Below are 23,314 nucleotides of genomic sequence, written 5' to 3'. Positions count from 1 at the left end.
CTTCCAGTTTACTGGATAATGCCAAATTACTTTACAAAGTCACCGCATTAAATTATACTTTCATGGGCAGTGATTAATCCCCGAGCGCAGACACACAGCATACACACCTATGTATGCACACATCCTATACTTAGAACCATCACACACCATACCAAACACGCGCACGGATCCACCGACGCGCACAACACGCGGCCTTCACAGAACGCACAGCGACACACAGGTCCGCACACGCGCACCCCGCACGCACGCTTTCCACAACGCCACTCTTACGACACTACGTTCACACAGACACCGGCAAGCACGGCACGCACGCCACGTCTGGACGCACACAGCCCTCGTACTCACACGCAAGCCCCTCCTCACGGGACCCAACCAGGGGGCGTGGTCTCTGCCGCCCGCGACTAAGGAATCTTGTCCCGGCCGCGCCGCCGTCGGGCGCCAGGTGTCGGAGGTCACGGCAGCGTTGGCGGTGGCGTTTTTTCTACCCGGAAACCACGGCTGCCGGACCCGGAGACGAGTCTGTGTCGCCACGGCGTGAGCCGGACTGGCCTTTGGTCCTCGCCTGGGCCCCGCGGAGCCCGACGCCGGCCCCGGCGCGGCGGGGAGATGGTGCCGAGCGGCCCCGGGCCCGCCGCGCGCCGCCGCGAGTGAGCTCTGAGCGGCCGCGGGCGTCTGCCGACCAGCTGGCCCGGCTGGGCCCGGGGCGCGCCGCTGCCCACCGGGGCGGGGTGAGCCGGGGCCGGCGGGCTGGGGTCGGGGCTGAGCGCGGGGCCGGGAGGGGGACGCGCTGGTTGGGAGCGGTCCTGCTGGCCGGGTATCTTCGCCGCCTCTCGGGGCTGCAGCCCCCGCCCCAGTTGCCGGTGGGGGTCGCTTCGCATTAGCCCAGGTCTGGCCTGCTCCGCCGGCCTGGGCCTGGTCACCCGCCACCGGGGTTGGTCCACCTGCATACCCGGAGCACGGGTGCCCTGCCGCCCCCGACATGGCAGGACTTACCACGTATGGACCTGAGGTTGGATAATTTGGATTTGGCACGGGGAACATTTTGGTAGTTTGCCATTTTTTGACTTTGGGTCGTGTTTGCCTTACTTCTCCATTTGCGAAGTATACACATTTCAGAAAGAAGATGGGAGGGAGAGATTCGCGTATGTGCACAAACTTTGAATAGTGGCATTTCATGTTTCAAGCTTGGTAAATACGGAGAGATGGGGCGGATTATTATCTTCACTCATATTTTCGTAAATTAAGGAGTGGCTTCGGGGTAATTTAGAGGCACATAGTTTTGTTTCTCTTGATAAGCACCGTTAGGAATAAAACCAAGCCTGTTGTGCTGTTTTGAATTGTGTGAACAGCGTAACCGGGGGACAGCTGGTGAGGGGGCCTTCGTTGAAGAATCCGTTGCCTGTAGTTTAGTTGTCAACTAGCGGATTACAGCCCTCGGTGATGAATGGGGAGCTTCTTTGCAGCCTGCTTTAACGCAGGAAAGATTGCGGCTCCTCCTGAACTGCTTTCCTGCCTCCAAGGTGAGCCGCTGTGGGAGGTAGTGGGAGGAAAAATTCCAGTGCTGGAATTTGATTAATTTGATGACGACTGTTTAATAAATTGTTTTGTCCCTGAAGCTCTCTGGTCAGCTTGGGGTCTGAGCATTTGTGTGCTGTCTGTATATGAAATTGCTTGAAGGGTAAGAACACTTTCCAGCTTCCCCATTTAAGAAAAGGAAATTGACCTGTTGTGCAGCTGAGATGTACTTCATGACTCCAAGCATGTTTTTTTCCTAGGATAAGGAGGCATTGTGTTGACTTCCTAGTAAAGGTGTGGGAAGAATTTCTGTGGCCTAATTGAGGTGGACTGGAAGCGGGGCTGCCACCCACGTCTGGGTACTGAGATCCCCAAATGCTGATTGAGCTCACCTCTATCTGGGCTGTAGCTGCAGCTGCTGCAGGGAAGAGAGGCAAGACCTTGGTGCAAATTGTTTCTGCCCTCAGGGAACATACTTAGAGAAAGCAATAGGCTCTAAAAAGTGGCAGGACGCGGGGTGCCTGGGTGGCTCAGTCGGTTGGGCGTCTGCCTTCCGCTCGGGTCATGATCCCGGGGTTCTGGGGTCGAGTCCCACATCGGGCTCCCTGCTTGGCCGGGAGCCTGCTTCTCCCCCTGCCCCTCCCCCTACTCGTGCTTTCTCTCTCTCTCTCTCAAATAAATAAATAAAATCTTTAAAAAAAAAAGTGGCAGGACGCAATTGCCATATGGAGATAACAACTATCAGGGGTTTTGTTACCGTTAAGCTTCATAAAGGAAGGTGGCTGGACAGTGGGAGCCTAGAATCATTGGCAGGGGAAGTCGGTTAAGGGTTAAATGCTTTTCTTATTCTTTTTTTTTTTTTTTTTAAAGATTTTATTTATTTATTTGACAGAGAGAGACACAGCAAGAGAGGGAACACAAGCAGGGGGACTGGGGGAGGGAGAAGCAGGCTTCCCGCCGAGCAGGGAGCCCGATGCGGGGCTCGATCCCAGGACCCTGGGATCATGACCTGAGCCAAGGCAGACGCTTAACGACTGAGCCACCCAGGCGCCCCATGCTTTTCTTATTCTTATTCTTATTGTTTTTTTTTTAGGATTTATTTATTTGGGAGGGAGGGAGAGAGAGTGAGGAGAGGGGGAGAGGGAGAGAATCCTCACGCATACTCCCGGCTGAGCATGGAGCTCAACTCAGGGCTCCATCCCAGGACCCTGAGATCATGACCCGAGCTTAAATCAAGAGTCAGATGCTTGGGGCGCCTGGGTGGCTCAGTTGTTAAGCGTCTGCTTTCGGCTCAGGTCATGATCCCAGAGTCCTGGGATCGAGCCCCGCATCGGACTCCCTGCTTGGTGGAAAGCCTGCTTCTCCCTCTGCCTGCCACTCCCCCTGCTTGTGTTCCCTCTCTCGCTGTGTGTCTCACTGTCAAATAAATAAATCTTAAAAAAAAAAAAAAGAAAGTCGGCCGCTTAACTGACTGAGCCACCCAAGTGCTCCGGTTAAATGCTTTTCTAAGGTAAGACAAAAAAAAAAACAACACAGACTACCCAGTCTGGCTTCTGGTAGATTTCTGGGTTCTAAAGAATTGTTTTCATTTGGTGGGTTTCTTTTGTTCTGTTATGCAGCCAGTGACACAAAGCAGTGCTTAACTTATTTTAAGGACAATGAAAAAGATGCTGATTGTGATTTATGTCTGGTATTAACAATCAGGAAATTAAATTTGGTGTCTGCAAGTTGTTTCCGTGCCTGTGTTTAGTTTGCAAGAACACAGCTCTAGTATGGTCTCTGCCACTCTGGCAACAGCCAAGTGATGGATGGCAAGCTCTTTAGCCAGTTCCTGAGTGTGTTTACTGACATCTAGTTCACTTCACAGACATGTGGTTTATTCCTCTTACCCAGTATTGTCAGGAACCTTTGAAGCCATTCAAGTAGGATGCCATGTAATTGCTTCGCAACATTATGACTAGTCTCAGGACCTCACTGGCTTATCCTTGTCTTTAAACATGCTCAGGACTGCACCCTCTTAACTTTTTAATGCTTCTTTTAGATTCTTCTTCCATCTCTACCCACTGCTCTGTCTCCTCGTTATAGATAAGCATCTGAAAAAGAGTGGTGTTTTGTTTTTTTTTTTAAAGATTTTATTTATTTATTCATGAGAGACAGAGAGAGAGAGGCAGAGCGAGAAGCAGGCTCCCAAGGAGCAGGGAGCCCGATGCGGGACTGGATCCCAGGACCCTGAGATCACGACCTGAGCTGAAGGCAGACGCCCAACCATCTGAGCCACCCAGGCGCCCTGAAAAAGAGTGGTTTTAACGGGGGCCACAGCATGACATTAGTCCAGGGATGGACAATCTGCATGATGTTTTTTGTCAATAACATGCTGCAGAATTCTGTTGTCATGTAAGAGGGTTTTTTAAAAAGTAACTTACTATGACATTCCAATTAAAATGAAAAAAAAAAAAAAGGATATGTGGAACTTAAGAAACAAAACAGATGATCATAGGGAAAAAAGAGAGGCAAACCAAGCAACAGACTCTTAATTATGGTGAACAAACTGATGGTTACCAGAGGGGAGGTGGGTGAGAGGATGGGTGGAATAGGTGATGGGGATTAAGGAGGGCACTGTTTGTGATGAGCACCGGGGGATGTAAGTGTTGAATCACTAAATTGTACACCTGAAACTAATATTATATGTTAACTAACTGGAATTTAAATAAAAAACTTAAAAAAATAAAATGAGCACAGTATCATAGTGATAAAAAAACGAAATGGAGGAAAGAGAGTTTTTAACAAATTGATTTTCCATGTTGGATTTATTTTGATAAATATGGAGATCTTTAAATTACCTTTCCCTGGTACAAATTGAATAAATTTGACAAGAGGTCTGTAGTTTGTGTATAATTACAGACCTAAGTGTAGTCCTGGGGACTATATAGCAACCTTTGGCGATGAGAGTCTGCAAAGTAGGGTCATTTGCCAGTTGGACTTTTATGCTGTTTGGTTAAAAGTGCTGTTTTCACAACATCTTCCAGTCATTATACTGAATTTGGATGTTATAATTTCATATTGCATGTTTAGTGTTGATTTAATCTTGTCATCACTCATGATTTATTTTTTTAATATCTGTTAATTAAACTCCCAAGTCATTAAACTTTAATATGGGGATACTTTTAATTTGGTTTTTAAGATGGTCAGCAGTTTAAAAAAATTAAAGAAAAAAGATAAATTATTTTCCACTTTGGAACTATGGTGAATTAATTTTTTTAAAAAGGGAGAGGGGCATGTTGGAGTTTACCATGATTTTTATATTATGACTTTGAAAATGGAGCCAACCACTCATTAATTATAAGTGAGTGGAAGTACAGCCTGAGTCCGAATTTTGAAAATAAGTCTGGTTACAAACATGTAATTATGTCAGCTCATGTTGTTCCTTTCCTTTTTGTCTTTGAGTACTGGTGTTGCCTAAAATGCACGCTTAGTAACTAAAACTTATGCTTTCTATTGTAATTTGTCTTGATCATTTAAACTTGTGAGTTAATGTGAAAGTTTTTTCTACACTATGAATTATATTAGCTTGAGAAACAAGAAGCCATTGACAGAAGATTCTACTCATCTTTGCTTTATACTCTAATTGATGAGAGTTTTGAGATACGAATTGCCTTGCTTATAGAGATGGAAAATAAGTTAACCATTTTAAACTTCAGAAAAATCGATCTTGTGCTTTGATTGAAGTCCATGACTAAAAACACTTTATGTATCCGTGGCATAGGAAAATTTTGTTTGTTTCTTTTCAACTTGGCATTGGACTTGACACCTACTTATCAGCCTGGTATTGTGATTGATGACACAGCTTTTGAGGTCAGATGAATTAAGTCAGAGTCGATCTCTGCCACTTACTACCTTGCACAAATTACTTAACCTCTTTTGACTTAGTTTCCTCTTCTGTAAAATCAGGATAGTAGTATCCACCTAGCATTGTTGTGAGCATTAAAAAGTACCATGTAGGTAAAGCACTTGGCATGGTGCCTGGCACAGGGCATGTTTTAAGTAGTCGCTGTTAAAAATGATACTCTCTCCTTAGCACTTTGTAGTCTGGTTGTTTCTTCCTTCCTCACATCACCATAGTGAAAGGGCTTTCGCTTGTATCACTGCTGATGTCTTAACCACAGAGTTGTATGGATACTCTTCGGTTTTTATCTCATTTGTTGGGGGTTGACTAGGGTTGACTCTATCCAAATCCATAACATTTACTGGGAGGCAGTAATGTGCCTAATGGTTAATGCGCTGGCTCTGGAGGCTGACTGGATTTGAATCCTGGTTCATTTACTACTGTATGGCCTTGGCTAAGGTAGCTAACTTACTCAGGCCTTAATTCCCTCATCTGTAAATACAGATGTGGTGAGGATCATGTACAATATGTGCAAAACTCCTAGAACAGTGTGCCTCTCACGTAAACAGTGGGCGGTCGTGTAGGATGTTCTTGTTCAGCGTCTGCTCTGTGTGAGGCCGGGCCTGCCGTAGGGGCTGCGGAAGCATCGGAAGCGGGGCAACACGGGCAGGATACATTCAGCTTTCAGTTTGGCCGAAGGAGGCAGAGCAACGGCTGCTTGTGAGCGACATTTACAAGGCGCAAGCTGCTAGACTGGTGACTGTAAGCGGGGGAGAGACCCCGGAACGGCTGACAGTGGTCACTGGGTGGATGGCTGCGTCTGTCATTATGAGGAGGAGCTGATTTGTAGAAGTTTTGGCCTGGTTGGCTCAAGGTAACCTGTGGGCCAGCTAAGTAGAGAGCTCCCGTAGGTGGATGTTTGGATCTGGGGTGGGAGATAGGTGTGGAAAATTGATGGGAAGCTGTGAATGGTGTGTCCGCCGTGAGGAGGACAGGGTGGCCAGATCTGAGCAGAAGGAACTCCCTGGCCGTGTAAGACGTTGTGCCCCAGTGTGTCACATTCTGCAGGGAGGTGCGTGCGGACTGCAATTCCGACTTTGGCTTTAGCATCTGAGACCTCATTGGACGCCTGGAAGTGTTCCTTTGTCTTCATCACTACTTACTTGCCTCTCTTGAGGGTCTGTTCTGTCTACACTCGCTGCTTCTTGGTAGGGGAGGAAGGGTGGTAGCTGGGTGCTTGAGATCGCCCAGGGTTTCTGTGATGCCAGCAAGTGCCCTCCTCTCTGCTAAGTGTTGGATGATCTGGTATCACATCCATGAATGCTCTTTATTAGGCTCAGGATATTGGAGGAATGCTACTTTAATTTTTACATTCAAAGCGGGCCCATCTCCCACATCCAGGTGAGTTCCTGCTGTTCTCTTAGCACAGGAGCAAGGTATTTCCTGGGGTAGGCATACAGAACAGGCTCTCCAAGCCTCCCCTCTCATCTTCCCTGTGGCATCCCCCCCCCCCGCCCCCGCCAACTCCTAGTCTCTTCCAAACTTTGAAAAGGACGCGACTTTATAGAAGAGGTTTAAGGAATTTCCCATTTAGCTTTAGGCCAAAAATCTGGTTTAAGATGAACGGTGGTTTTGTTGTTCACGTAGAGTGAACTTTTTGGTCGGGTCACAGGTTGTCGTTTAGCAGAACTTAAGTTCTAGTTTTAGATTATAGTTTTAAACTTGAGCACATAGCTCTGTGGTATACTTGGGAGAGAGGGAGACCCTGTGAAAGGGCTCGTTATCTGGCATAATCAATGTTAATTTCCTTTCTTTCTAATAAAATGCTAAATCAAGATACAAAATTACATATTTCAGTGGCACTGGTCCCTTGGGCAGCCACCTTCTTTGAGTAGCTCCTTTCTCTTGTCAATTTCCTCACTTCTGACCCTGTCACAGGTCCCCTTCATTTGAAGCATGTCTCCTCATCCTTGTTCTTCTCTCCTTCCCATTTGATTTCCCTCTGCCAGAGTGTGGTTTTAAAGGTCACCAGTGATCTTGCCAGGTGGAGGATTATGCAAGCCCAGTTTCAACTAGGTACTTTTTATTTATTTATTTATTTTTTTAAGATTTTATTTATTTGACAGAGAGAGACACAGTGAGAGAGGGAACACAGCAGGAGGAGAGGGAGAGGGAGAAGCAGGCTTCCCGCCGAGCAGGGAGCCCGATGTGGGGCTCGATCCCAGGACCCTGGGACCATGACCTGAGCTGAAGGCAGACGCTTAACGACTGAGCCACCCAGGCGCCCCATCAACTAGGTACTTTTTAAAGCACAGAGAGACTCAGATCCTTTCTTTTCTTACTCCTTATACTTATTCACCTCTCAATACCTGTTCCTTCTTGAAGCTCTTCTCTCCTGCCTTTCAAGACACCTTACCATCCTGGGTACCTCTTTGGCTCATGGTCACCTCCTCCCCTCTGTGCCCTCCACTGGCCTCTCAATCTCTGCCCCAATGGAGGAGCCCACACTTGTCTGGAGAACCTCTATGCACCACCTGCCCCAGGAGCCCACAGTACTGGGTTGTCTGGAGGAACCTCACCTAAATATTCTTTCTTCATTTATTTTTGGTTTCTTACAGATCCCTCTGAGCACAAATCACTGCAAGTTAAGCTTTGCCTTTCTTTAGCACTGGGATGTATTGGAGGACCATCCTGTTTTCTATTTATTTTTTTTCTAGTTTGGTTTTAAACAGTTCTGTTATTTATCCTATTTATCACCTTCATCATTTTTTAAAGAATTTAGTTTAGAGAAAGAGAAAGCATGAGCGGGAGGGGTAGCGGGAAAGGGAGAGAGACGCTCAAGCAGACTCCACACCTAATACGGAGCCTGACACGGGGCTCAATCCCACGACCCTGAGATCATGACCTGAGCTGAGACCAAGAGTTGGACTCTCAACTGACTGCGCCATCTAGGCACCCCTACCTTTATTCAGGAAGAAAGTGAACAGAATTAAGATTCAGTGAAGTTTCGGGGCACCTGGGTGGCTCAGTCGTTAAGCATCCACCTTCGGCTCAGATCATGATCCCAGGGTCCTGGGATCGAGCCCCACATCGGGCTCCCTGCTCAGCGGGAAGCCTGCTTCTCCCTCTCCCGCTCCCCCTGCTTGTGTTCCCTCTTGCTGTGTCTCTCTCTGTCAAATCTTAAAAAAAAATCTTAAAAAAAAAAAGATTTAATGAAGTTCTATTTTGGTCACGAGAGCAGCAGGATCTATTGAGGATTATTTATATTTATAAATTTTATTATTAGAAATTATTACAAAGGAAATACATATTCATGATGGAAAAATTTTTAAAAGATTTATTTATTTATGTAAGAGAGAGAGTGCATGCATGCGTGAGCGTGGGCGGGAAGAGGAGAGGGAGAGAGAATATCCAGCAGATTCCCCGCTGAGCGGGGAGCCCGACATGGGGCTCGATTTCAAGATCCAGAGATCACGACCTGAGCTGAAACCAAGAGTCGGTCACTTAACCGACTGAGCCACCCAGGTGCCCCTCATTTGGAAATATTTTAAAAAGAAGAAGATATATGTAATCTCAGCAGCTAGAGAGAACCATTTTGAGGATTTGTTATTTGTCTTTTTTTTCCCATATGGGTGCTTATGTGCACATATACTCTCATACTTAAAAAAACCTGAATAGCCTTGTTCTGTGTATATTATTATAGATCCTGTGTGTCTAATGACTATAGTGTTTCTGCTGGGGATATATCATCCCATAACCATTTCCCTACTATTGTTGGATATCTGGTTTTTCATTTTTTACCATTTTAAACACTCCTAAGATAACTATGTTAGTTAAATCTTTGTTTTCAGCAATGAGTATTTTCTCAGGTGAAGTTTGTAGAGATAAGAGTGTGCTGGGTTTTAATGCTGTTGATGTGTGTGGCCAGGTTGGTCTCTAGCAAGTTTAACAGCCCTTTTCCTCCCCTTTTAAAGTGACTGGTGTTTCTCCTAACTTGCGGGATGCTTGAGGTAACTCAGCGATAATCTCAGCCTTTTGCCTACTTAAATTGCCACCTGATGTTTAGTGTGGTCATTGAACTCGTTTCAGAGCTGTAGGTACTTTGTCAAAAGACCTTAATCACATGCTTGTGAAAATTGCGTTTTGCCTGTGTTCTGAGTGCCTTAGATCCCTAGACTTTGCCGGGAGGCAGCGTCACAGCCCTGGTGGTTTCTCGCTTTATCTTTGTGCAAGTCGCTCATTGAAGTTGGGATGAATTTAGGGGAGGGGGTCAGAGAGTGTGCTTTCTCTCTCATCTACTTTTCGTATCCCTGTACAGAGCTTAACTTATTCTTTAATTAGAGGTGACATTTACTGTGGTGAAGGTTACAGAAATGTTGTCATTTTTTGCAGAGGAAATAAATTTGTTTAGCTTTTGTTAACTTTGTATTTGAAAACACTTGTAGGAAAGGAACTTTAAGTTTGTGAAGTATTTGGGGCGCCTGGGTGGCTCAGTCGTTAAGCGTCTGCCTTCGGCTCAGGTCATGATACCAGGGTCCTGGGATCGAGTCCCACATCGGGCTCCCTGCTCGGCGGGAAGCCTGCTTCTCCCTCTCCCACTCCCCCTGCTTGTGTTTGTGCTCTCGCTATCTCTCTCTCTGTCAAATAAATAAATAAAATCTTTAAAAAAAAAAAAAAAGTTTGTGAAATATTTGGAGAAGCAGGCTTCCCGCAGAAGAGGGAGCCTGATGTGGGGCTCGATCCCAGGACCCTGGGATCATGACCTGAGCCGAAGGCAGATGCTTAACAACTGAGCCACCCAGGCGCCCCGTATTTGGACTTTTAATTGTTTTATTAAAAAATAAAAAAAGCTTCAGGCGCCTGAGTGGTTCAGTCAGATAACTGTCTGACTCTTGATTTCAGCTCAGATCATGATCTCAGGGTTGTGAGATCGAGCCCTGCATGTAGGGCTCCATGCTGGGCATGGAACCTGCTTGGGATTCTCTCCCTTTCTGCTCCTTTCCCGCTCTCGCTCTTGGGCTCTCTCTCTAAAGAAAACAAAATAAAAAAGAAAAAAGCTTTCACTTTTAAGTGAATACAGTTGGCCTCCTCTGGAACTTTGTCTAATTAAATTAGCTATGTTGATGTTGTTTGCTAATTTGTAGGTATTTATGTTGATACTTATATAAGTGTTTACATTCTGGTGTGACATGGTTTTAATAGACAGTTTTCTCCAGAAGTGAACTTACTAGATTTTTCTATTTTTCCAGATGTTTCATAATTGTAGTTCCAGATGTTTATTTTTATATATGATTCAGATTTTGTTCTTTCTTAATAAACTCTTTATAAACACATAGAAGAGGCTTATAACTTTAAACTTATAGAACTCTAATTTACTGTTGATGTTTTTGTTTCTGAATCTTACGACTCTTAACCTAAGTAGTGTCATTTCTAGATTTTTATTTTTTTAAACTACTCAAGTTTAGGGCACCTGGGTGGCTCAGTCATTAAGTGTCTGCCTTCGGCTCAGGTCATGGTCCCAGGGTCCTGGGGTCGAGTCCCACATCGGGCTCCCTGCTCCGCAGAGAGCCTGCTTCTCCCTCTCCCGCTCCCCCTGCTTGTGTTCCCTCTCTCACTGTGTCTCTCTCTGTCAAATAAATAAATAAAATCTTAAAAAATAAAATACTCAAGTTTATAAAAGCAGTTTTAGGGTCATAGCAAAAATGAGAGGAAGGTACAGAGATTTCCTGTAAAACACTCTGTCCCCACACGTGCCCAGCCTCCCCCATTGTCAGCATCCCCCACCAGAGTGATACATGTATTATAATTGGCAAACCTAGGTTGACACATCGCTAGTATTTAGAGTCCATAGTTTACATTAGCGCTCATTTTTGGTGGTGTATATTCTAGGGGTTTGGACAAATTTATGATGACATGTATCTACCATGATAGTATCATACAGAGTGTTTTCATTGCCCTACAGATCCTCTGTGCTTCACCTATTTATCACTCCTTCCCTCCCCCCTGCAACCTCTGATCTTTTTACTGGCTCCATTGTTTTACCTTTTCTAGAAGGTCATATAGTTGGAATCATATAGTATGTGGCCTTTCAGATTGGTTCTTTCATGTAGTAATCTGCATTTAAATTCCCCCCTTGCCTTTCATGGCTGGATAGCTCATTTCTTTTTAGTGCCAAATAATACATTCCATTGTCTGGATATACCACAGTTTATCCATTCACCTACTGAGAGGTATCTGGGTTGCTTCCAAATTGTGGCAGTTATGAATAATGCTTCTATAAAAATCCATGTGCAGATTTTTGTGTGGACATAAGTTTATTTCTGTTTGTTTTTAAGGGGCGGGAGAGGGAGAGAGAGAGAATCCAAAGTAGGCTCTATGCCCAGCATTGAGCCTGAGGCAGGGCTCAGTCTCACAACCCTGAGATCATGACCTTAGCCGAAATCAAGAGTCGGGCCCTTAACTGACTGAACCACCTTAGCCTACCTGTGTGAACATAAGTTTTAAACTCCTTTGGGCACATACCGAACAGTGCGGTTGCTGGATCTTATGGTTAAGAGTATGTTTTAGTTGGGATGCCTGGGTGGCTCAGTCGGTGAAGTGTGTCTGCCTTCAGCTCAGGTCCTGATCCCTGGGCCTTGGGATCAAGCCCCGAATTGGGCTCCTTGCTTAGCAGGGAACCTGCTTCTCCCTTTGCCTGCCGCTCCCCCTGCTTGTGCTCTCTCTCTGACAAATAAATAAAATATTGGAAAAAAAAAAGAGTATGTTTTAGTTTTGTAAGAAACTACCAAACTGGGCGCCTGGGTGGCTCAGTCGGTTAAGCGACTGCCTTCGGCTCAGGTCATGATCCCAGGGTCCTGGGATCAAGTCCCACATCGGGCTCCCTGCTCTGCGGGGAGCCTGCTTCTCCTTCTCCCCCTCCCCCTGCTGGTGTTCCCTCTCTCGCTGTGTCTCTCTCTGTCAAATAAATAAATAAAATCTTTAAAAAAAAGAAAAAAAGAAAAAAAAAGAAACTACCAAACTGTCTTCCAGAATGGCTGTACCATTTTGCATTCCTATCAGCATTGAATGAGAGTTCCTGTTGCTCCACATCCTTGTCAGTATTTGGTATTGTCAGTGTTCTGGGTTTTGGCCATTCTAGCAAGTATAGTGATATTTCATTGTTGTTTTAATTTGTATTTCCTGATGATCTATGATGTGGGGCATCTCTTTGTATACTTATTTGCCATCTGTAGATCTTCTTTATTGAGGTGTGAAGGTCTTTGGCTAATTTTTAAATTGTGTTGTTTTCTTACTGTTTTAAGAATTCTTTTTATAGGGGCGCCTGGGTGGCTCAGTCATTAAGCGTCTGCCTTCGGCTCAGGTCATGATCCCAGGGTCCTGGGATCGAGCCCCGCATCGGGCTCCCTGCTCCGCGGGAAGCCTGCTTCTCCCTCTCCCACTCCCCCTGCTTCTGTTCCCTCTCTCGCTGTGTCTCTCTGTCAAATAAATCTTTAAAAAAAAAAAAAAAAGAATTCTTTGTATATTTTGGATAACAATCCTATATCAGATATGTCTTTTGCAATATTTTCTCGTCTGTGCTTGTCTTCTCATTCTTTTAACAGTGTGTTTCATAGAGCAGAAATTCTTAATTGTAATGAGCCCAATTTTTTAAAAGTTTTTATTTAAATTCTAGGTAGTTAAAAAAAGTTCTGGTTAGTTAACATACAGTGTTATATTAGTTTCAGGTGTACAATATAGTGATTCAACACTTCCATACAGTACCTGGTGCTCATCACAACAAGTGCGCTCCTTAATTCCTATCATGTTTCATCCATCACCTGTTTCATCCATCCCCCATCCCCACCTTCCTCCCCTCTGGTAACTGTCAGTGTGTTCTCTTCTGTTTTGTTTCTTAAATTCCACATAGGAGTGAAATCATATGGTATTTGTCTTTGTCGGACTGACTTATTTCGCTTAGCATAATACTCTCTAGTTCCATCCATGTGGTTACAAATGGCAAGACTTCATTCTTTTTGGTGGCTGAGTAATATTCCATTGTGTATATATACTGCATCTTCCTTATCCATTCATCAGTCAGTGGACACTTGGGAGGTTGCCGTAATTTGGCTATTGTTGATAAAGCTGTTGTAAACATCAGGGTGCATGTATCCCTTTGAATCAGTATTTTTGTATTCTTTGGGTAAATACCTAATAATGCAATTGCTGGATCATCAGGTAGTTCTGTTTTTAACTTTTTGAGGAAACTCCATACTGTTTTCCAGAGTGGCTGCACCAGTTTGCATTCCCACCAGCAGTGCAAGAGGATTCCCTTTCTCTGCATCCTCCCCAACACCTGTTGTTTCTTGTGTTGTTGATTTTAGCCATGCTGGCAGGTATGATGTGATCACTCATTGTAATTTTGATTTGTATTTCCCTGATGATCAGTGATGTTGAGCATTAATGAGGTCCAGTTTATCAGTTCTTTCTTTCATGCATGGTGCCTTTGGTGTTCTATCTAAAAAGTCATCACCAAACTCAGGGTCATCTAGGTTTGCTTCTGTGTTATCTTCTAGGAGTTTTATTGTTTTGCATTTTACATTCAGGTCTGGTCCCTTTTGAATTCATTTTGTGGAGAGTATAAGTTTGTGTCTAGATTCTTCTTTTTTTTTTTTTTTAAAGATTTTATTTATTTATTTGAGAGAGAGAGCGAGAGCAGGAACAGAAGCAGGGGGAGTGGGAGAGGGAGAAGCAGGCTTCCTGCCGAGCAGGGAGCCTGATGTGGGGCTCGATCCCAGGACCCCGGGATCATGACCTGAGCTGAAGGCAGACGCTTAACGACTGAGCCACCCAGGCGCCCCTAGATTCATTTTTTTAATATGTGGATGTTCAGTTGTTCCAGCACCATTTGTTGAAAACGATGCGTTATTGCTTCGTTGTATTGCCTGTGCTCCTTTGTCAAAGCAAGATCAGTTGACTACATTTATGTGGGTCTATTTCTGGATGCTCTGTTTTGTTCCATTGGTCTATTTGTTTGTTCTTTGGCCAATACCACGCTGTCTTGATTACTGTAGCTTTATAATAAGTCTTAAAGTTGAGTAGAGTCAGTCCTCCAAATTTCCTTCAGTATTTCTTTTATTCTGGTTCTTTTGCCTTTCCATACAAATGTTAGAAAAGTTTGTTGATATCTACAAAATAACTTGATGGGACTTTTGACTGGGATTGTGTTGAATGTATAAGTCAAGTTGGGAAGAACTGACACTTTGACATACCAAGTTTTTCCATCCACGGACATGGAATCGCTCTGTTTATTTGGTGCTTTGATTCTGTTCATGAGAGTTTTGTAGTTTTCCTCACATAGATCTTGTCATATTTGTTATATTGATACCTGAGTATTTAATTTTGGGGGGTGCTAATATAAATGGTATCGTGTTTATAGTGTCAAATTCAGCTTGTTCCTGCTGGCATATATAGGAATGCAGTTGACTTCTTTATATTAGCCTTGTACCCTGCAATCTTGCTATAATCATTTTCTAAATTATTTTTTAGTTTATGTTTTAAGTCTGGATTTATTTGATGCATTTAATGAACTTGCACATTTAAAAACTGCCTATTTTGTGTCTGGGTATTGATTATGCAGAGACAAGTAAAACATTGTATCTGTCGTTGAGAGGCTTACAGCTTGGTTGGGAAGATAGATGTATACATACACAACTGCAGTGAGGTGTTTCAGTGTGTCTGTGAGAAATTTGCAGAGTAGAGTGGGGGCATATAAATGAAAGTGGTCACTTCTCCCTGAGGGGCTGGGTGTGGGGAAGGGCCAGGAAGGGTTCCATAGAGAAGGTGTCCCTTGAGTCTTGAAAGAGGAGGGTGAAGTAGCGGGATGTGGTTCATGAAGGTCAGGAGGACCAGCAGACTGAAAGGCTTGAAGCTATAATATTGTCTAATATATTCAGGAATTGTAAGCAGTTAGACTGTTGAGAAGTAGATAAGACCTAGCTCATGGTGACTTGCCATTCTAAGGAGCTTGGACTTCATTCCTTGGTTGTTGGAGCTCTGAGAGATTTAAGCAGTAACGTGCCTAGATTTACATTTGGAAAAAGTAACTCTCACAGCATGTGGAGGATAGATTATTTAACTGGTATAGGCAGATCCAGTTGAGACTCTTAGTGATAGTTACAAGAAAAAGATGATGAGGGCCTGAACTAAGGGCAGTAGCCGAGGAGTATGGAGAGGAAGAGAAAGTAAGAGATAATAAAGAGACTCTTTAGCACTTAATAATTGCTTGGATATAGTGGGGAAGGCACAAGTAGTCTAGGATGTTTTCCAGAGTTATGTATTGAGATGGGGAATACAGGGAGAAGAGTCATATTGGCAGGAAAGCAGATGAGTTCAGTTTCGGACATGTTGTGGAATGTGTAGGTATAGAGATACTCACTGAGCTCTTGGATATAGAGGTCTTAGGGCTGTGGAGAGCTGATACATCTTCACACGAAGATGGGGGAAAGTGGGTGAACCTGAGATATATTTTGGAAAGAAAACAAGATTAGCGAATGGATTAGATTGGTGGTAGTGCTGAGGGCATGAACATAATTTAGGTAAAGAAAAGGAGTATGTTGAGGGAAATTTTTATTCTGAAATGCTTACATTAGAAAAGAAGAACAAAAATTCTGAGATAAGATTCCAGCTGAAGAAGTTGGAGAAATTGAAGGGTTTCTCTGAGTAAACCCAGAGAAAGCAGAGGGAGAAACATAATAAAAAATACATGTAGAAATGACTGAAATAGAAAACAAATTATTTGGACCCAGTCTACAAAACCAAATACTGGTTCTTGAAAATATCAGTGCAATACAGCTGTGGAAAGATTGGTTAAAAAGAGGAGAAGGCAAACACACGAAAACATTTGTAGTGAAAAAAAACATAACTACAAGTAAATAAAACAGTGAACAAATCACAAAATTACACTGTGTCTAGAAGTATTAAAAACCGATATCAAATGGGTAGTTTCCTAGAGTAACACATCTTACCAAAACCGACTCAGTAGAAATAGAAAAGATAGACCGACCATCATTAAAACCATGATGAAGCAGTTAAGATAACTCACCCAGATATAAAACCAAAGAAAAACTTGGTGAATCCAGGGTTTTTTTTGGTCAAGGTCTGCTAAGCTTCAAAGAAATAAAAGCTAATATCTTATACACGTTTTAGAAAATGCGTGTCGGGACAATTCAGTTAATTTTGTGATACTAGGATGACTTAGTCCTACTAGTCAAGGAGAGTGTGATCATGGCTGATCATTTTCTTATCTCTTATGAATAGATATTAAAAGGTCCAGATAAAATGTGGCAAACATAAACCAGTCATGTAGTTTTAAAAAATCGTGATCATGTTAAATTATCCAAGGAATGCAAGTATGAGTCAGCATGAGAAAATCAACATAGTTCATGTCAACAGATTAGAGAGAAAAAATTGATAAGAAGTTGCAGATAAGGGGCGCCTGAGTGGCTCAGTCGTTAGGCGTCTGCCTTCGGCTCAGGTCATGATCCCAGGGTCCTGGGATCGAGCCCTGCATCGGGCTCCCTGCTCAACGGGAAGCCTGCTTCTCCCTCTCCCACTCCCCCTGCTTGTGTTCCCTCTCTCGCTGTGTCTCTCTCTGTCAAAGAAATGAATAAAATCTTAAAAAAAAAAAAAAAAAAAAGTTGCAGATAAAGCATTCGTTAAAATGCAACACTTTTTTTTTTTTAAAGATTTTATTTATTTATTAATGAGAGACAGAGAGAGAGAGAGGCAGAGGGAGAAGCAGGCTCCCAAGGAGCAGGGAGCCCGATGCGGGACTCGATCCCAGGACCCTGGGATCATGACCTGAGCCGAAGGCAGACGCTTAACCATCTGAGCCACCCAGGCGCCCGCAACACTTGTTTATAATGAAAGTCTCTTTGCAAACTTGAAATGGAAGTGTACTTCTTAACTTGAGGGTTTTCTTTCAGAAACTTTAACATCTACTGTATTTAATAGTGAAACATTTAGAGGCAATTCCTTTAAAGGCAGGAATCTACTATTGCCACTTCTATTCATCATTTCACTGAAGATTCTAGTCAAAGTCGTAAGAAAAAGAAATAGGGGCTGGAAAGGAAGAAATACTTATTAGCTTGCAGTGTGACTGTCTACACAAAATCCAAGAGAAGCTACAAATAACCTAGTTAGAATTTAAAAGATTTCAGCAGTGTGTCTGGAATCAAGATCAATATACCAAAGTCTGTTGCTTTTGTATACATTAACAATAGAAAATGCAATTTTTAGGAGATGCTCTCAGTGATAGCTGCATAAATCAGTATATCTTTGAATCAGTCTAATAAGATGCATAAGATACAGTTAAAAAATTACTGAAAAAGAAAAGTGGACCCAAATAAATGGAGAGAGATACCCTGTTCATGGATTAGGGAACTCAGTGTTATACAGATGTCACTTCTTCCCCCAAATTAATAGTCTGTTTGGGACAATTCCAGTTTAAATCTCAACAAGATTTTTCTGGGAACTTTATATTTGGGACCTAAAATTCATATGGCAGGGTAAAGGGCCAAGAAGAGCTAGGACAGTTTTGAATAAAAGTAAAATGGTAGACTTCTTGTATTAGATGGCAAAATTTCAGACAGCATGGTACTGAGGTGGGGAAATGCAGATATCATGATGGGACACGAGAAAAAGCCTAGAAACAAACCTACATTAATTTGGGAGCTTGGTATATATGAGAGATAGCATTACAAATCCATGGGAAATCCATGTTCAATATAAAACCATGTTCAATGAATGGTATTGGACAATTGGCCACCTATATAGAAAAAGATTAAACCAGAAGCCTATTAGATTCTGGAATCCCAAATCAATTCCAAGTAGATAAGAGACTAAAAATCAAACTATAAGACTTGTAGAGGAAAATAATGAAAAAAATGTTTTTGACATATAAAGATACCAAAGGGATTCTCAGATAATACATACATACACATAATCATAAAAGGAAAGGGGTGATAAATACATTAAAATCAATAACTTTATAGCTATCGAGGAAATGCAAATCAAGCCACAGTGAGTTACCACCTCACACCCATTAGGATGACAATAATGAAAAAGACAATAACAAGTGTGGGTGAGGTGGTAGAGAAATCGAAACACTCACTATACAGCTGGTGAGAATGCAGAGTGGGGCAGTTGCTTTGGAAAATAGCCTGGCAGGTCCTCAAAAGGTTAAGCATGTGGTTACCGTATGACCCAGCAATGCCATTCTTAGGGTATATGGGACAGATACAGCCGAGAGAAATGGACACCTGTGTCCACACAAGATGTTACACATGCATGTTCATAGCAGCATGTTTCATAATAGTAGAAACGTGTCTACCAACTGATGAATGGATATGCAAAATGTATGAATAAAATATTTCGTACAGTGGAATATTTTTGGCAACAAAAACGGATGAAGTACTGATACATGCTACATCATGGATCAGCCTTGAAAACATCATGCTGAGTGAAAGCAGTCAGTCACCAAAGGGCACGTATTATGATTCCATTCATTTGAAATGTCTGAAATAGGCAAATCTATAGAGACAAGGTGTATTAGTGGTTGCCTTAGGGCCAGAGGGACTAGGGGGTTACTGCTAGAGAGTATGGGGTTTCTTTATGAGATGATGAAAATGTTTGAAACTGATTATAGTGAAGGTTGCCCAGTTCTGTGAATTGATTTGTACATGTTAAATGGGTGAATTGTTATGTGAATTATATATCAATAAAGTTGTTAAAAAAAAAAATAACCTTCCGTATGGTAAAAGATACCATAAACTGTATTAAAGAAAATCCACAGACTTGAAGTAGTTACATATAACATAAAAAACTGGAAAAGGCTTAGGATCCAGAATATAAAAAGAACTCCTGAACATTAACGAACATAAAAAGAACTCCTGAACATTAACGAGAAATAGACAAACAACTGGTAAGTAGTCAAAAGATTCAGGCAGTTTACCTAGGAAGAATCTAAATGGCTGATAAAGAAGTGAAAAGATGCTCAGTGTGAGGGAGATGCAATTTAAAATAATGATGAAATAACACTTCACATCAGTCTTGTTGGTCCAAGTCAATAACATTGCTTTAGAATATCAAGTGTTCAAGTGTTGGTACGAATGTTGGGAAATGGAGCGAGCCCTTTAGTCGCTGGTAGGACTTCTTGGAGAGCCGTCCGACATGACCAAATCAGGTTGCTGATGCGCCTACCCTGTGACCTAGAGCCCTTCTTGTGCATGCTGCTGCAGGGCCTAGGTGAGGGAAACTGGGAAGACCCTCACTGGGCTCCTCAGTCCAGGAAAACTCAGCTACAGTTGCATACTATACAGCTGGTAAATTCAGTAGACTAGATCTCCGTAGATCAACAGATAAATCTCAGAAACAATGTGAATGAAAATAGTATAAGAATATACTCAATATATCATTTTCCACGTTTCCCTATGCAATACCAGTAATTGTATCTGATTTTATAGGAAAAATACACAAAACATGCATGGATGCTGCTCTGGGAAGAGCATAAAGGATATTATTTTCCATCTCAAAGGACTCTGGTGAGGACGAAGGAGCACACAGCCTGGCTTATTGCAAGTGGTTGCTGTTCTTAGGGGGTGTTGATGCAGCTTTTTCTCTCAAATTTAAAAGCTGTTACAGTTTTTTTTTTTAGTTGCTTTTTTTAGTGTTCATGTATATAATTGCTCATTATGTGTCAGCTCCTGTTCTAGGGGCCAGGAACCAGGGCTAGAGCAGTGAATAAGATTGGCAAAATTTCTGTTGTCATGGAGCTCAGAACCCAGGGGTGAGAGACAGCAAACAAGTAGAAAATTAACTGTACTCTTGACTAAACAGTGTGAAAGAATTAAAGCAGGGCGCTGAGAGGCGGGGGCGGATGGTGGTCAGGGAAGGCCTCTCTGAGGAGTTGACTGTTGAGTGGAAACCTGCATTTTAAGAAGAGCAAGCACCTGGAAATTTGGGAGAAATGCCTTCATATAGGAAATGTTCCAAAATTCTAAGAAGAATGAAATACTTAGGAATGCATTTGGCAAAAGAAGTGTAGACGTATACATTGAAAACCACAAAACTTGTTGGAATAAATTGAAGAAAACGCAAGTAAATGGGAAGGTTCATGGCCTGGAAGCCAGTATTGTTAAGAAGGCAGGAGTATTCCCCAAACTGACCTACAGGGTCAGTGCAGTCCCCATGCAAGTCCCGGCTGACTTCCTTGCAGAAAGTGACAAGCTGATCCTAGAAAATCGCAAGGCCAGCGTTGCCAGAGCCCCGTGAGGGAGGAGAGGAAGTTCCTGGACATATGGTCATTGAGGTTGGTAGGGCTTCTGCAACATGAAACCCTGTGGGCCATGGGAGAGCTGTTCCTGATCTTCTCCTCGGTCTCGTGGGAAGCCTTAGGAGGGCTTTAAGCAGGGGAGTGGTACAGTTAAACATGTATTATGTGTCTCTCTGCCAGTTGCTAGGATGGGCATGAGGATGGCAGGGAACAGGACAGAATGTTGAACCTTTCAGTGGTAGGAAATGAGAACATCCTCAATTTCTTTTTGTACGTGTTGGCATGTATTTATGTCCTATTATGGACCTACTTCAGCATTAAGTAGAAATAGCAAGTGCTATTATTAGTAGTCCTTATGGAAACAGCAAATGTTCATTATAGAATAATTAGAAGATTCAAACAGAAAGAGAAATGCATAGCTTTTAAGATCTTAGCACTTTGATGTAGTGACAGTTCACATTTAGTGTTTCTTCTAGTCTTTGGAGTAGATTTATGATTAAACGTTTCTCAAGCTCAATAGTGAGTGACCTCCTCACTCCCCAACACCAGGAAATGAAACAACAGTGGAGGGATCATAGGGCTTCTTTGGGCGAGTCAGTCCATGAGTCTAATGATTAATCCCTTTCAGGTGGAGCTGATCAGAATAATGTTCAGCATCAACCCCCTGGAGAACCTGAAGCTGTACATCAGCAGCCGGCCTCCCCTTGTGGTCTTTATGATCAGTGTGAGTGCCATGGCTATAGCTTTCCTGACCTTGGGCTATTTCTTCAAAATCAAGGAGATTAAGTCACCGGAAATGGCAGAGGTATGGTATATTCTAAGTTCTCTCAGTCTGGCCAGACTTTACATAGTAGAACACCTTTGGGCTCTCCACACACCTTTCTTTCTAACCTAGTGAGAAAGCAGCCTTTTTTTCACAATCCAGTCTTCCATCTTCCTGTGATTCACTTTGTTTGAAAGTATCTAGTCAGACAACTATTGATTTAAATAATGTTACCAGTTTCAGTTACACTGTTTCAGCAATGAAACGTGTTTTGGAAAGTATATTTGGAAAGTGTGTCAAGAACGTAGAGAACTACCATATTTGCTATTATTAAGTTAATCATAAATAATTTAAATTTATTATTAAAGTCTTAAATTGGCTCATTGCTATTTTTAAAAACTAAACATTTGTTATTTTAAAGCCATATGTCATATGGGGTTCTATTTAGCTGTACTGATAGCTTTTTCGTTGCCTGAGAAGGGACACTAAAGAAATAGAAAGCTGGATCTTATTTCCAAATATATTTGTCTTTTTTTATTAAGCAGAACTTCAGTTATCTACAAATTTGCCTTCTAGATTTTACACTGGTCAATTTAAATTATTAGGGTATTGCTCTTTAAACCTTAATCTAGGCAAATAATAGTCGAACATTCATAATACAGATTTTAAAAGGTGTATTTTTGCATATACAAAGAAAACAACACAAAGTTAACAATTCTTATTTAATAGAGCTGAATGATAATGTACCTATTAATAAATGTATTTTACGTGTTAGAAATTATGCTGAATTAATGATATGGTAAATTTACTTGTGGATATGGTTTCTTTTAGGATAAATGAGTTCCTGCCTTAGTTGATTCCTGGAGTGCCTTCTCTTATCCTTTTTCTTCTTGAGTGTGTGCCTTGGTGGGAGTGGGAATGGGGCGGGGTTTGAGATCACACTGTTCCTGCCTTGTGATGGAGAGGACGGTTCTACTGGGGTAATGGGGATCATGGCTTGCTCTGTGCTCTGTGCTCTCTGATCCTCGAATACCTTGGCCGGAAGGGCCACCTTCACAAGTGAACTCTCATGCAGTTTAGGTATCAAGTTTTAGCTGTTTTCTGCCATGAAACCCTTTCAAAGAGTTTCTAACCAAGAAACAGACTGGCTGGCTCAGTTCTCCCTCTGTTCTGACTCTGCCTGAATCCTTAAAGGTTGTGCAAATAGGCTGCACCCACATTAGGGCTGAAAATGAATATTCTAGTCACAATTAGGCCTCTGCAGCATGCTGGCATTGCTTTCCCTCGGAGCCCAAGGCCATGTTGAACACTTGGCCAACACAAGTGATTAAGAGGCAGCCTGGATAATTAGTCCTTAATAATTGAAATGGGGCCTGACATTGGCTTTGGCTGACTGTTCAGAATGGACTCGAGGTCTGCAGGAAAGCAGTGCCAAGCTGCTGCAGAACTTTGGTTATGATTAACTTAGTGATTTTATTTTCAAATGAGGACCTTAGGAATATGGGAAAAGTTCGGGGCTGTGAATCAAAAAACCTAATCCTGCTTCTGCCTTCAACTGTGGAATGTAGAGAGTCCATAAAGTTGCTCTGGGCTTCAGTTCCCTCATGTCTGGAATATGAAGGGATGAGACTAGAATGTTCATTTTCAGCCCTTATGTTTTTGGTCTGCTGAGTTTGTAGGTGTGGGGAGAATGTAATTTGATACATCCAGTTGCAGTCTTAATAAATGCCATGTACTGATAGACTGATGCTCTAAAGGCAGACCCGCTTGACTGCTTGAGGATTGCTCAGATGGCTTTTTTTTCTTTTCTTTCTTCTTCCTTCCTTCTTTTTTTTTAATGCAG

At 42.6% G+C, this 23,314-nt stretch overlaps 1 protein-coding gene across 2 annotated transcripts in view; it reads left to right on the top strand.

Annotated features, from left to right (window-relative positions):
* The first annotated feature begins 479 nt into the window (after positions 1 to 479).
* The window catches only part of TMEM248 (transmembrane protein 248), a 34,260-nt gene continuing 11,425 nt past the window's right edge, over positions 480 to 23,314 (top strand). The window contains exons 1-2 of one of the 2 annotated variants that reach the window (XM_034988728.1): positions 480 to 728; positions 21,337 to 21,513. In XM_034988728.1, the coding sequence (XP_034844619.1) occupies positions 21,355 to 21,513 (159 nt within the window). In that variant the 5' untranslated portion in view covers positions 480 to 728; positions 21,337 to 21,354. The remainder of the gene's footprint in view (positions 729 to 21,336; positions 21,514 to 23,314) is intronic. The other variant, XM_034988727.1, reaches the window with a different exon arrangement.

This window comes from Mirounga leonina, unplaced genomic scaffold (assembly GCF_011800145.1).
Source record: "Mirounga leonina isolate KUSES-001 unplaced genomic scaffold, KU_Mleo_1.0 Mir_454, whole genome shotgun sequence".
In the NCBI taxonomy this organism is placed as follows: domain Eukaryota; kingdom Metazoa; phylum Chordata; class Mammalia; order Carnivora; family Phocidae; genus Mirounga; species Mirounga leonina.
Note: the sequence above shows the minus strand (reverse complement) of the source record. Positions and strands in the feature narration are given on the sequence as shown.